Source organism: Somniosus microcephalus, chromosome 14 (assembly GCF_052327205.1).
Source record: "Somniosus microcephalus isolate GS21.2 chromosome 14, FLI_Smic_1.0, whole genome shotgun sequence".
Taxonomy (NCBI): domain Eukaryota; kingdom Metazoa; phylum Chordata; class Chondrichthyes; order Squaliformes; family Somniosidae; genus Somniosus; species Somniosus microcephalus.
Window position 1 is genome coordinate 123,939,746 of NC_141000.1, and position 15,000 is coordinate 123,954,745.

At 47.7% G+C, this 15,000-nt stretch overlaps 1 protein-coding gene across 4 annotated transcripts in view; it reads left to right on the forward strand.

Annotated features, from left to right (window-relative positions):
• Nucleotides 1-15,000, forward strand: part of LOC147107894 (SAM domain-containing protein SAMSN-1-like) — a 185,268-nt gene that overhangs the window by 93,924 nt on the left and 76,344 nt on the right. Inside the window, exon 1 of one of the 4 annotated variants that reach the window (XM_086007283.1) lies at nt 935-1,182. The exons of the other annotated variants lie outside the window; for them this stretch is intronic. Within the exon in view, the coding sequence (XP_085863409.1) occupies nt 1,126-1,182 (57 nt within the window). The 5' untranslated portion in view covers nt 935-1,125. Of the gene's footprint in view, nt 1-934; nt 1,183-15,000 lie in introns of those variants that run through there. 4 annotated transcript variants of the gene reach the window in all.

Sequence of the window (15,000 nt, forward strand, 5' to 3'; positions counted from 1 at the left end):
AGCTCCCTCTACACTGTCCCATCAAACACTCCCAGGGCATTTACAGCACGGGTTAGATACAGAGTAAAGCTCCCTCTACACTGTCCCATCGAAAACTCCCAGGGCAGGTACAGCATGGGTTAGATACAGAGTAAAGCTCCCTCTACACTGTCCCATCAAACACTCCCAGGGCAGGTACAGCACGGGTTAGATACAGAGTAAAGCTCCCTCTACACTGTCCCATCAAACACTCCCAGGGCAGGTACAGCACGGGGTTAGATACAGAGTAAAGCTCCCTCTACACTGTCTCATCAAACACTCCCAGGGCAGGTACAGCACGGGTTAGATACAGAGTAAAGCTCCCTCTACACTGTCCCATCAAACACTCCCAGGGCAGGTACAGCATGGGTTCGATACAGAGTAAAGCTCCCTCTACACTGTCCCATCAAACACTCCCAGGGCAGGTACAGCACGGGTTAGATACAGAGTAAAGCTCCCTTTACACTGTCCCATCAAACACTCCCAGGGCATTTACAGCACGGGTTAGATACAGAGTAAAGCTCCCTCTACACTGTTCCTGTGCTCGTGTCGAATAAACAGGAAGATGCGAAGGTTTGTGGTGAAGAAAGAGAGGTTGTAGGCTTGAGGTGAAAGAGGGGGATGAAATGTCAGATCGCTAGTGTTTTCTTGTCCCCTGTCCATAAGTGCAGCACAAGCCTAAATGTCTCTGAATGTAATCAGAAAATTATCATAACAGTTGGATTCCTTTGTCATTTAGTGTCCTTTACCCTGCAAAAAATAAAAATAAATGGTGATCAACCGAATAATACAGTGTTATGATAAAGGAAATGGAATGCAAACATTTTGTGGGGCGGGGAAATGGCTGTTACTTTATTGGTGACACACTGGTGGAAATCGTCAAGACAGCTATTTGCTGGTTCTGGGTCACTTGAGTTCTGCTTGAAACAGAGATATTCCAGTAACTCTTGGTTGCAGATAATGCTTCCGGCTTCTGTGAGGAAGTCGGGTTCAAGACTTCTGATCTGAAGCATTGTGGTTTAGAGGCAGTTGCTCTTCAGCTCTCGCTCAGCCTTAGGATCATTTCTCTTACTGCGTCAGGGGTTTAATTGAAGTTTGGGGGAAAAAATGCTACGCCGAAAGGTTTCGAATGCTTCGGACAAAGAGAAATGCTTAAAACCGAAGGTAAGTTTCGACACTGAGGGATTGTGAAATGTCCTTGCTCAGCAAAATAGGAGAAACACCTTGTCCGTAGTGTGTGGGTCTGCGGGATATACCGGCAAGGCGATTCCGGAGTAGTTCACAAATCCTGGGCTTTGGGCATGGTTGATTCTTCAACTGATCAGCCTGAGCTGGAGACTGGGGTTTGGAACCTGTGTTCCACACAACAGAGATGTTGTTGAGCATTAAAGTTTGGTTAACTGCGGGAAGTTCTCCGTTTGGTACCCTGGGATTCTATAGAATGGCAGTGTCTGGGAAGGGGTTTGGTCCTTTGGGATTCTATGTAATAGGAACAAATGGATTGGATGGGTGCATTGGGACTCTATGTAATGGGAGTAAATGGGAAGGGGTTTAGTCCATTGGGACTGTGCACTGGGGAGGAGTTTAGTCCATTGGGATTCTATATAATGGGAGTGAAAGGGAAGGGGTTTAGTCCATTGGGACTGTGCACTGGGGAGGAGTTTAGTCCATTGGGATTCTATATAATGGGAGTGAAAGGGAAGGGGTTTAGTCCATTGGGACTGTGCACTGGAGAGGAGTTTAGCCCATTGGGATTCTATATAACGGGAGTGAAAGGGAAGGGGTTTAGTCCATTGGGACTATGCACTGGGAAGGAGTTTAGCCCATTGGGATTCTATATAATGGGAGTGAAAGGGAAGGGGTTTAGTCCATTGGGACTATGCACTGGGAAGGAGTTTAGCCCATTGGGATTCTATATAATGGGAGTGAAAGGGAAGGGGTTTAGTCCATTGGGACTGTGCACTGGGAAGAAGTTTAGCCCATTGGGATTCTATATAATGGGAGTGAAAGGGAAGGGTTTTCATTCAGATTTATACTTGTGGAGCACCCCAGTAACTCTATGGGTGAAGGTACCATGCAGACTGGATCTGAGGCATGGAGACCAGCTGTCAAGCCCCAACAGTTTGTGTTCAGGGCCCCTGAGCTAGGCAGAGCTAAAAGCAGGCCAGAATTCTCACTCTTGGCCACTCTTCAGTGACCTCTGTGTAGAACATGCACACGTCTGGAAGCGGAGCAGAGACAGGATCAGGTTTGGCTGTGATGGTCTCCACAGTTGACGAGCCATCCAGTGCTCACTGTCAGCTGTCTGGGCCCTAAGCTCTGGGATTCCCTAGAATCATAGAATGGTTACAGCACAGAAGGAGGCCATTCAGCCCGCCTAGCCCGTGCCGGCTCTCTGCAAGAGCACTTCAGCTAGTCCCACTCCCCCGCCCTTTCCCTGTAGCCCTGCAATTTTACTTCCTTCAGGTACTTGTCCAACTCCCTTTTGAAAGCCACGATTGAATCTGACTCCCTAAACCTCTCCGTCTTTCTAACTCGCTCTCCTCCTTTAAGACGCTTGTTATACCCCTTTTGATCAAACTTTTGGTCATCTGTCCTAATATCTCCTTATGTGGCTCGGTTAAATTTCATTTGATAATTGCTCCTGTGAAGTGCCTTGGGACGTTGCACTACTTTAAAGGTGCTATACAAATGCAATTTGGTGTTGTTGTCTAATCTCATACATGAAGTGTGACCAGTTGGATGAGGGAGTGTAGGGCAGTGAGTAGCTGTAGATCCCTAATCCAGTATGAGTTAGTGCCTTCTCACTGAGGGAGAGGAAACAGGGAGAACCTGGGGATTGGGGGGAGTGGGGGGAATGTGGAATTTCCCCTGTCTGGGGTGTGTGTTTCCTGGAAATGTTGTAAATGGCCAATTCTACAAAAGTGTATAACAAACATCGAGTGTATGCGCAGGGGGTTTGGCGCGCTTCCAGAATGAAAGGTGCAGCGCCTGGGAGGAATGATCACTGACGGTAACCACCGGCACCCACCAAATAATAATCTCCACTCGTCGCTTTCTTGTGAAATTTCCTCTTTGTGACTCAAGAGGTTTTAATGAAGCAACAACCTCAAGTTTTTTTATAGACGTAAACCATCTGTAGAAGTCAAGGGATCAGAACAAGGCTTTTCTGTTCTCCCTCTCTGCTTTTGTGCTTCTTTCCTCTGTTCAGTGCCTCCATTAGCTGAGATGTGCGAGGGTTTGGGTGCAGAGTACGGTTTAGGCAGCTAGGCAGAAGGTACATGAGAGAGCAAAGCACTAGAACGCAGGAGTAGGAATTAAACAGATCAGTACTGGGCTTTGTGAGGGCTCTGAAGTGTGTGTTTGCACGCGCGTGTGTATACGTGGGTGTGTCTATATGTGTGTGTGTCTCTGTATGTGTGCATATGTCTATGTATGTGCATGTGTTTTTCTATAAGTATGTATGTGTGCATGTGCAGCATGTGTATATGTAGAATGGGGGTATGTGTATGTCTGTGTGTGCACATATATGTATGTAGGTGTATGTGTGTAACGTGTGCATGTCTACATAAATATGTATGCGTCTATATGTGTATGAGTGCGTATACGTACCTCTATGTGTGTGTATGTACACCTATATGTGTGTGTGTGTGTGAGTCTGCATGTGTTCTGTGCGTATGTATGTTTGTGTATCTGTGTGAGTGTGTGCGCAAATGTGTGCATGCTAAGGCTTCTTCGACAGCACCTCCCAAACCCGCGATCTCTACCACCTAGAAGGACAAGGGCAGCAGGCGCATGGGAACACCGCCACCTCCAAGTTCCCCTCCAAGTCACACACCATCCTGACTTGGAAATATATCGTCCGTCACTGGGTCAAAATCCTGGAACTCCCTCCCTAACAGCACCGTGGGAGTACCTTCACCACACGGACTATTGAATCTGCTTCCACCGCCCTTTCACGCTGTGCATTCTAGATCACAACAACTCACTGTGTAAAATAAATTTCTCTGCATCTCCTCTCTGGTTCTTTTGCCGATTATCTTAAATCTGTGTCCTCTGGTTACCGCCAGTGGAAACAGTTGCTCCCTATCGACTCTGCCAAAACCCAAAAATGCAACAACACTTAAAGAAAACTACCACATCAAAACCCCTTTCCCCTTGCCTTTAACACTACACCCATCATTCAGTCACCATGTTTGATATTTTTGGTGCTAACATCCATCACCTCCCATTTTGTAGCTAAATGCCATTTTACTCTTTACCCATCCTAGCTGACCTTGTACAAGGATTGTTGTGGAGCCCATAGTAACAGGAACATAGGAACGCAGGAGCAGGAGGAGGCCATTCAGCCCTTCAAGACTGTTCTGCCATTCAGTGAGATCAAAGCTGATCTGTATCTTAATTCCATCTACCCACCTTGGTTCTGTATCCCTTAATACCCTTTGCCTAACAAAACTCTATCAATCCCAGTGTTGAAATTTTCAATTGACCCCCAGCCTCAACAGCTTTTTGGGGGAGAGAGTTCCAGATTTCCACCACCCTTTGTGTGAAGAAGTGCTTCCTGACATCACCCCTGAACGGCCTGGCTCTAATTTTAAGGTTCTGCCCCCTTGTTCTGGACTCCCCCCACCCGAGGAAATAGTTTCTCTCGATCTACCCGATCAACTCCTTTAATCATCTTAAAGTCCTCGATGAGATCACCCCTTAATCTTCTACACTAGAGGAAATACAAGCCTAGTCTGTGCAACCTGTCCTCGTAATTTAACCCTTTTAGTTCCGATATAATTCTAGTGAATCTGTGTTGCCCGCCCCCCCCAAGGCCAGTATATCTTTCCTGAGGTGCGGTGCTCAGGACTGAACCCAGTGCCCCAGATGAGGTCTGACCAGAGCTTTTATTAATTGCAGGGATATTACATCTATTTTCCTTTACTTACTATCTTTCAAAACTTACTCAGTGTGCTATCAGCTCTTCACCAGGCAATGCTTTACCCCCTACCCCCCTGCCCCCCACCCCCTCAAACTCCCATCTTCTCCTCTCCTCATATCTGGCGACCATGGACTCCTGCTCCTTGTACAGATCCATGGACACCGGGCACAATGTGGTACCTGGCGCAAAGAGTTCCCCGTTCCATGTGGAGTTAGATAAACGCAGCCAATCGGAGGATGCTACAGTGAGCCTGGGATGGAGAGAGGAAAGATCAGCCAGGGTGCATGCTCCTGATGGCCACCCAGGGCCACTTGCTATTTACATAGAATTTACAGCCCAGAAACAGGGCATTCGGCCCATCTGGTCTGTGCCAAGGACCCTGCCGGCTTGGGGCTGGTGCCCTCGCCACCTGTAATTTACCGTGGGAGTGCTGCACTGCCGGCGGTGCTGTCTTTTCAGGTGAGACGTCAAACCGAGGCCCCGCCTGCCAGTTCAGTTGGATCTAAAAGATGCCATGGCACTATTTAAAGAAAGGCAGAAGTTTTCTCCTGGTGATCTGGCCAATATTTATCCTTCAACCATTGACCTCAATGCTGTTGCTGGGATCTTGCTGTGTGCAAATTTGCTGCTGCATTTGCCAACATTAGAACAGTGACTACACTTCAATGTTAATGAATTTTATGTGAAGAGTTTTGGGACATCCTGAGGATGAGAAAGGTGCTATATAAATGCAAGCTCTTTCCCTTACCTTATGTAACGAAAGTGTCCGTATCTCAAGAGTTCTTTGTGTGAAGCGCTTTGCGATAAGTCTCAGCGGGGTGATAATATTCTTTCCTTCTCTCTCTCATTTCCGGTATCATTCCAATGAATCTTCACTGTTATCTTCCCATGACTAATATCCTTCCTATAATTGAGTACCCAGAACTATGTGCAATGTGCCAAGTGCTAATGCTTTGTATTAGATAGAATTACATCGAACTTTACAGCACAGAAACAGGCCATTCGGACCAACAGGTCCAAGCCGGTGTTTATGCTCCACGTAAGCCTCCTCCCACCTTAATTCACCTCACCCGACAAACTCAGTATTACGTCCTTGCATTTGTATTCGTTTTAGTTCCTTCAAACTTTCACGGTCACCGTAAGTGTCCCGTGAGGGACCTCAACGAATGGTTTCGGAAAGTCAATACGTATATAATCTCATAATCTCATAAGTGAAGTGTGATTTTTAGTCATATCCCTGGGAGTTCTCTCACTGGGGTTATGGTGGGAGACCAGGGAAATCTCATCCAGTTTCAGGACCATTCCTTTTAGTTGCATCAGATGCAGTTTAAATGTCACTGGGTCAAAATCCTGGAACTCCCTCCCTAACAGCACTGTGGCAGCACCTTCACCACACGGACTGCAGCGGTTCAAGAAGGCGGCTCACCACCACCTTCTCAAGGGCAACTAGGGATGGGCAATAAATGCTGGCCTTGCCAGCGACGCCCACATCCCAGGAAAGATTTTTTTAAATGTACTGCACTGGGACTGTCAGCCTGGATGATGGGCTCAAACCTCCAGAGTGGGACTTGAACCCACGACCTTCTGACCCAACGGCAAGAGGGCTACCAGCTGAGCCATGGCTGACACAAATGGAGGTGATTGAGGAAAGAATTCGAACAGATGTGCACCCTGCACGGAATGCTTTATCAATTGGCCTATTTGTTTTTGCACTCAAATTGGTAAATTTACCGTAGAGAAGATGTTTCCACTTGTGGGGGCGAGTCCAGAACTAGGGGCCATCTATCTAAGATAGTCACTAATAAATCGAATAGGGAATTCAGGAGAAACCTCTTTACCCAGAGAGTGCTGAGAATGTGGAACTCACTACCACAAGGAGTGGGTGAGGAGAATAGTATCAACACATTTAAGGGGAAGCTAGATAAGTGCTTGAGGGAGAAAGGAATCGAAGGATATACTGATGGGGTGAGATGAAGAGGGGTGGGAGGAGGTTCGTGTGGAGCACAAACACTGACATGGACCTCTTGGGCCAAATGGCCGGTTTCTGTGCTGTAAATACGGTGTAAATTCACGTGTCGGACACAGCCTACTCTGCATTAACAGCGTACGACCCTAACTGCAGTTTCACTTTATGTTCAGACAGACACAATTATAATTATAGGCTCGCCAGTGCAGATAAAGTAGCTCGCAGAGGAAGATTATGTGCGAGTGTGGAGAGGAATAGGTGGGTCCGAGTCACAGGCTTGTCAACGCATTTTGGTCGAAATGTCAACTATTTTGGTCTATCTCGCTGTTAAAAAGAAGTCGCACTTCTGCCGGGAGACGGAGATATAAAGTCTTGCATATCCATCTCACATCTCTCAGACAAACCTCTAAGCCCTTCTTACAGAATGAATCACTTTGAAATACGCTGACTGCCAAACAAGCAGAGACATGCATTTATGATTTCAGCAGAAATATCGAACAGAGGGCATCAGCACAAAGGCATTTGCGATGATCCTACACACAGGAACCACACAGAAGTTACAACACAGAAAGTGTCCATTCGGCCCATCCAGTCTGTGTCGGCTTTTACCCTTCACCCTAGCAAATAGTTCTAATCACATTTACCCGCACAGTTTCCATCTCCCTTCAATCCCTTTTCCTTCATCCACCTATCCAACCTAATCTTGAATGTCGATATTGTTTCTGCCTCGACCACTAACCCTGTAAAGAAAGGAAAGCAAAGCTTGCCTCTCTATAGCACCTTTCACGATCTCAGACCGTCCCAAAGCGCTTTACAGCCAATGAAGTACTTCTGGAGTAATGTAGGAAACGCAACAGCCAATTTTTACACAGCAAGCTCCCACAAACAGCAATGTGATAATGACCAGATAATCTGTAAAAGTAATGTTGGTTGAGAGAAATAAATATTGGCCAGGACACCGGGGAGAAATCCTCTATAAGTGCACTCCACGCCTTCATAGCACTGCTTGAAGAAGTTTCTCCTGCCCTCTATTCTAAATCTCTTATAATTAATCTTATATTTGTGGCCCCTCGTTCTAGAACCCTGAACTAGGAGCATAGGAACATAGGAACAGGTGGAGGCCACTTAGCCCCTCGAGCCTGTTCCGTCATTCCTTGAGATCATGGCTGATCTGTGACCTGCCTCCATATACCCGCCTTTGGCCCATATCCCTTAATACCTTTGGTTAACAAAAACCTATCAATCTCCAATTTAAAATTAGCTGTTTGCGGAAGAGAGTTCCAAACTTCTACCACCCTTTGTGTGTAGAAGTGTTTCCTAGCTTCACTCCTGAAAGGTCTGGCTCTAATTTTTAGACTATGGCCCCCAGTACTAGACTCCCCAAACAGAGGAAATAGTTTCTCTCTATCTACCCTACCCCTTAATATCTTGAAAACAACTACTGGAAACAGTCGACCTCTTTCTACCCTGCCCCACCCTTTCATAATTTTAAACACTTTTATCATATGGGCCCACAGTCTGCATGGCTCTAATGAGAAAATCAACAATTCTCCAAGTCTTTCTTCATATTTGTATTTACTCACACCAAACAGCATCCCAGTGAATCTGTGCTGTCCCCTCTCTAAAGCCCCAATACCCTTCCTAAAGTGCGGAGCCCAGTACAGCACACAGTACTCCAAATGGGGCCTTGTTAAGGTTTTATGTAGCCTCTTTATTACCTCTTGGCTTTCACATTCATTACCTCCTGTGAATTCCATGTGATTACTTCTGCAGCCTTGTCAATGCGAACCTCTATTCCCAAATCCCTCTGCTCTTCCACGGCACCGAGCCTACTTCCATTCACACTATCATTACTGCTGTTATTTTTTGTTACCACTCTCCAGCTGATGGGATGGGTGTACCTTCATTGGAGAATTCAACCGCAGTTGCTGGTGGTTCAGTTGGGCCAGTAGAATGTCAGGAGTCCGACCCACATAGCGAAGGGTCTTGCAAGGTTGCGTTGCTGTACTTTGTAGGGTGCTGTTGTCAGCTGTGGCTCAGTGGGCGGTACACTTGGCTCCTGAGCCAGAAGGTCATGAGTTCATAGTCCCGCTCCAGAGACTTGAGCCCGTAATCCAGGCTGACACTCCCAGCGCAGCACTGAGGGAATGCTGCACTGTCGCCGGAGCCGTCTTGCGGATGAGATGTTAAATTGAGGCCCCATCTTCCCTCTCAGGTGGACATAAAAGATCCCATGGCACTATTTCGAAGAAGAGCAGGGGCCAATATTTAACCTGCCACATCACTTAAAAAGAACAGATTATCTGGTTACTGGTCATTTATCTCATTGCTGGTAGTGGGACCTTGTTGTGCCCAAATTGGCTGACACGTATCCCATATTACAGCAGTAACTGCACTTCAATAAAACGACTTCATTGGCTGTAAAGCACTTTGGGACATCCTAAAGTTGTGAAAGGCGCTTTATAATTACATGTTCTTTCTTACCTTTGAGCTGCTAAGAAAGGGCTTTAACCAACCCGTTACCTGCCTGTTCTCATTGCCAACGTGTCCCAAAGATATTTTACTCAGATGCTTGAAGATGTCATGGGGAAGGGGTTTGCATCTCCTTGGAGCACGTTTGGACGGATTGATCCCGTGTCCCGTCCCTTTTTGATCATAATTCTCGCAGTGGAAGTGGATTGTTCTCGAATTTGGCTTTGGTTCTTAAGCAAGCGGCCTTTTCTTGAGTGGTCTGCTCATCCATCTCCTCTCTGTAACAGCATCAGCTCCGCCAAGGATTCTGCTCTTGGCTGTCTTCCTCCAGCAGAACACCTAGGAGAGAAAGGGTCCTCTGTTTTCTGGCTAACTGGGTCCACGTGAATTATTGAGAGAAACAATTCCGCTCTCAATGAGGGGCCGCAATTAAAAAACTGCCCCCAACTTGACACTAACTCGGCCAAAGGTTGGCTGGTGTCAGTAATGGAGAAAAGCCATACTGGTGCAATAGGGACACTTCTGATTACGGGATAGAGGAACAGTATTGGGACAATGTAGAGGGAGCTTTACTCTGTATCTAACCCGTGCTGTACCTGCCCTGGGAGTGTTTGATGGGACAGTGCAGAGGGAGCTTTACTCTGTATCTAATCCGTGCTGTACCTGACCTGGGAGTGTTTGATGTGACAATGTAGAGGGAGCTTTACTCTGTATCTAACCCGTGCTGTACCTGCCCTGGGAGTGTTTGATGGGACAGTGTAGAGGGAGCTTTACTCTGTATCTAATCCGTGCTGTACCTGACCTGGGAGTGTTTGATGTGACAGTGTAGAGGGAACTTTACTCTGTATCTAACCCGTGCTGTACTTGCCCTGGGAGTGTTTGATGGGACAGTGTAGAGGGAGCTTTACTCTGTATCTAACCCGTGCTGTACTTGCCCTGGGAGTGTTTGATGGGACAGTGTAGAGGGAGCTTTACTCTGTATATAACCCGTGCTGTACCTGCCCTGGGAGTGTTTGATGGGACAGTGTAGAGGGAGCTTTACTCTGTATCTAACCCGTGCTGTACCTGCCCTGGGAGTGTTTGATGGGACAGTATAGGGGGAGCTTTACTGTGTATCTAACCCGTGCTGTACCTGCCCTGGGAGTATTTGATGGGACAGTGTAGAGGGAGCTTTACTGTGTATCTAAGCCGTGCTGTACCTGCCCTGGGAGTGTTTGATGGGACAGTGTAGAGGGAGCTTTACTCTGTATCTAACCCGTGCTGTACCTGCCCTGGGAGTGTTTGATGGGACAGTGTAGATGGAGCGTTACTCTGTATCTAACCCGTGCTGTCCCTGCCCTGGGAGTGTTTGATGGGAGAGTGTGGAGGGAGCTTTACTTTGTATCTAACCCGTGCTGTCCCTGCCCTGGGAGTGTTTGATGGGACAGTGTAGAGGGAGCTTTACTCTGTATCTAACCCGTGCTGTACCTGCCCTGGGAGTGTTTGATGGGGACAGTGTGGAGGGAGCTTTACTCTGTATCTAACCCATGCTGTCCCTGCCCTGGGAGTGTTTGATGGGACAGTGTAGAGGGAGCTTTACTCTGTATCTAACCCGTGCTGTACCTGCCCTGGGAGTGTTTGATGGGACAGTGTAGATATGCTTTACTCTGTATCTAACCCGTGCTGTACCTGTCCTGGGAGTGTTTGATGGGACAGTGTAGGGGGAGCTTTACTCTGTATCTAACCCGTGCTGTACCTGCCCTGGGAGTGTTTGATGTGACAGTGTAGAGGGAGCTTTACTCTGTATCTAACCCGTGCTGTACCTGCCCTGGGAGTGTTTGATGGGACAGTGTAGAGGGAGCTTTACTCTGTATCTAACCCGTGCTGTACCTGCCCTGGGAGTGCATGATGCTGACTCTTGTAACCTGACATGGAAAGTGCTTCATCCTCCGGCACCAGCATCCTCAACCTGACAGGCACATAAATCACAGATAAATAATTAAAATGCTAATAGCTTCTCCAAGAGATGAAACTCATTAAAGTGGTTTCCAATAAGCGATTAAAACACTAAAAACTAAGCAGGTTGGTGCGTTTGCTGAAACAGAAGGTTTAAATATGCCGTATGAAAGTGAGTACAGCTCCCTTACTGATTTCGCAAGGCCCGGTTTTATACGGAGGATCAACATTTATCTCTCAACCAATGCCACCAAAACAGATGACCTGGTCATTATCACATTGCTGTTTGTGGGAGCTTGCTGTGCACAAATTGGCTGCCATGTTTCCCTATTTTGCAACAGTGACTGCACTTAAAAGGACCTCATTGGCTGTAAAGCGCTTTGGGATGTTCTGAAGATATGAAAGGTGCTATAAAAATGCAAATCTTTCTCTCTTTACATGGAATCCCTGGAAGTATTTGTAACGATCACAATGAGTGAGTCAGTATTTACAGTGGGTCCCCGGGAGTGAGTCAGTATTTACAGGGTGTCCCCGGGAGTGTGTCTGTATTTACAGGGTGTCCCTGGGAGTGTGTCAGTACTTATAGGGAGCCCCGGGAGTGTGTCAGTATTTACAGGGGTCTCTGGGAGTGTGTCTGTATTTACAGGGTGTCCCCGAGAGGCTTTCAGTATTTACAGGCGTTCCCGGGGAGTGTGTCAGTATTTACAGGGGGCCCCGGGAGTGTGTCTGTATTTACAGGGGGCCCCGGGAGTGTGTCTGTATTTACAGGGGGTCCCTGGGAGTGTGTTTATATTTACAGGGGGTCCCTGGGAGTATGTCTGTATTTACAAGGGGTCCCTGGGTTTGTGTTTGTATTTACAGGGGGTCCCTGGGAGTGCATCAGTATTTACAGGGGGCCCCCGGGAGTGTGTCTGTATTTACAGGGGGTCCCTGGGAGTGTGTCAGTATTTACAGGGGATCCCCGGGAGTGCGTCAATGTTTACAGCGGGTCCCCGGGAGTGTGTCAGTATTTACAGGGGGTCCCCGGGAGTGTGTCAGTGCTTACAGGGGGTCTCTGTGAGTGTGTCAGTATTTACAGGGGGTCCCTGGGAGTGTGTCAGTATTTACAGGGGGTCCCTGGGAGTGTGTCAGTATTTACAGGGGGTCCCTGGGAGTGTGTCAGTATTTACAGGGGGTCCCTGGGAGTGTGTCAGTATTTACAGGGGGTCCCTGGGAGTGTGTCTGTATTTACAGGGGTCTCTGGGAGTGTGTCAGTATTTACAGGGGATCCCTGGGAGTGTGTCAGTATTTACAGGAAATCTCTGGGAGTGTGTCAGTATTTACAGTGGGGTCTCTGGGAATGTGTCTGTATAATGTTGGAAAGTGTGAGGTTATGCACTTTGGCAGAAAAAATCAAAGAGCAAGTTATTATCTAAATGGAGAGAAACTGCAAAGTGCTACAGTACAAAGGGATCTGGGGGTCCTGGTGCATGAAACACAAAAAGTTAGTATGCAGGTGCAGCAGGTGATCAGGAAGGCCAATGGAATCTTGGCTTTTATTGCAAGGGGGATGGAGTATAAAAACAGGGAAGTCTTGCTGCAGTTATACAGGGTATTGGTGAGGCCACACCTGGAATACTGCGTGCAGTTTTGGTTTCCATATTTAAGAAAAGATATACTTGCTCTCGAGGCGGTTCAGAGAAGGTTCACTCGGTTGATTCCAGAGATGAGGGGGTTGACGTATGAGGAAAGGTTGAGTAGGTTGGGACTCTACTCATTGGAGTTCAGAAGAATGAGAGGCGATCTTATCGAAACATATAAGATTGTGAGGGGGCTTGATCGGGTGGATGCGGTGAGGATGTTTCCACTGATGGGTGAGATTAGAACTAGGGTGCATAATCTTAGAATAAGGGGCCGCCCTTTCAAAACTGAGATGAGGAGAAACTTCTTCACCCAGAGGGTAGTAAATCTATGGAATTTGCTACCCCAGAGAGCTGTGGAAGCTGCAACATTAAATAAATTTAAAATGGAGACAGACATTTTCCTAGCAGATAAGGGAATTAGGGGTTACGGGGAGAGGGCAGGGAAGTGGACGTGAGTCTAGATTCAGATCAGCCATGATCCTATTGAATGGCAGAGCAGGCCCGAGGGGCCGTATGGCCTACTCCTGCTCCTATTTCTTATGTTCTTATGTTCTTATATGTTTACAGGGGGTCCCCGGGAGTGTGTCAATATTTACAGGGGATCCCCAGGAGTGTGTCAGTATTTACAGGGGGTCCCTGGGAGTGTGTCTGTATTTACAGGGGGTCCCTGGGAGTGTGTTAGTATTTCCAGGGGGTCCCCGGGAGTGTGTCAGTATTTACAGGGAGTCTCTGGGAGTGTGACAGTATTTACAGGGGTCTCTGGGAGTGTGTCAGTATTTATAGGGACTCTCGGGTGTGTGTCAGTATTTACAGGGGGTCTCTGGGAGTGTGTCAATATTTCCAGGGGGTCCCCGGGAGTGTTAGTATTTCCAGGGGGTCCCTGGGAGTGTGTCAGTATTTACAGGGAGTCTCCGGGAGTGTGTCAGTATTTACAGGGGATTCCCGGGAGTGTGTCTGTATTTACAGGGTGCCCCCGGGAGTGTGTCAGTATTTACAGGGAGTCTCTGGGAGTGTGTCAGTATTTACAGAGGGTCTCGGGGAGTGTGTCAGTATTTGCAGGGGGTCTCTGGGAGTGTGTCAGTATTTACAGGGGGTCTCTGGGAGTGTGTCTGTAATTACAGGGTGTCCCCGGGAGTGTGTCAGTATTTACAGAGGGTCTCGGGGAGTGTGTCAGTGTTTACAGGGGGTCCCCGGGAGTGTGTCCGTATTTACAGGGTGTCCGCAGGAGTGTGTCAGTATTTACAGGGGGTCCCCGGGAGTGTGTCAGTATTTACAGAGGGTCTCGGGGAGTGTGTCAGTGTTTACAGGTGGTCCCCGGGAGTGTGTCCGTATTTACAGGTTGACCCCAGAAGTGTGTCAGTATTTACAGGGGGTCTCTGGGAGTGTCAGTATTTACAGGGGATCCCCGGGAGTGTGTCAGTATTTACAGGGGGTCTCTGGGAGTGTCAGTATTTACAGGGGGTCCCCGGGAGTGTGTCAGTATTTACAGGGGCTCCTCATGTGTGGGTTGAATGAAGTGCAATGACGAGGGCTGTATGGTGACATAAGGAAGGTCAAATATCGGTGCGATGTTGGACGGGGATGACTCAGCTTTCCCTGCCCGTCACTCCTGCTGTTGAGGGAGTGATGCTGAGAATGAATCGGCTGGGGTTAAAGTTGCATCATAGAATCATAGAATGGTTACAGCGCAGTATGAGGCCATTCGGCCCATCGAGTCTATGCCGGCTCTCTGCAAGAGCACTTCAGCTCGTCCCACTGCCCCGCCATTTCCCCGTAGCCCTGCAAATTTTATCCCTCAGTTACTTATCCAATTACCTTTTGAAAGCCACGATGGAGTCTGCCTCCACCACCCTTTCAGGCAGTGAATTCCAGATCCTAACCACTCGCTGCGTAAAAATGTTTCCCCTCATGTCGCCTTTGGTTCTTCTGCCAATCACCTTAAATCTGTGTCCTCTGGTTCTCGACCCCTCTGCCAATGGGAACAGTTTCTCTCTATCTACTCTGTCTAGACCCCTCATTATTTTGAACACCTCTATCAAATCTCCTCTCAACCTTCTCTG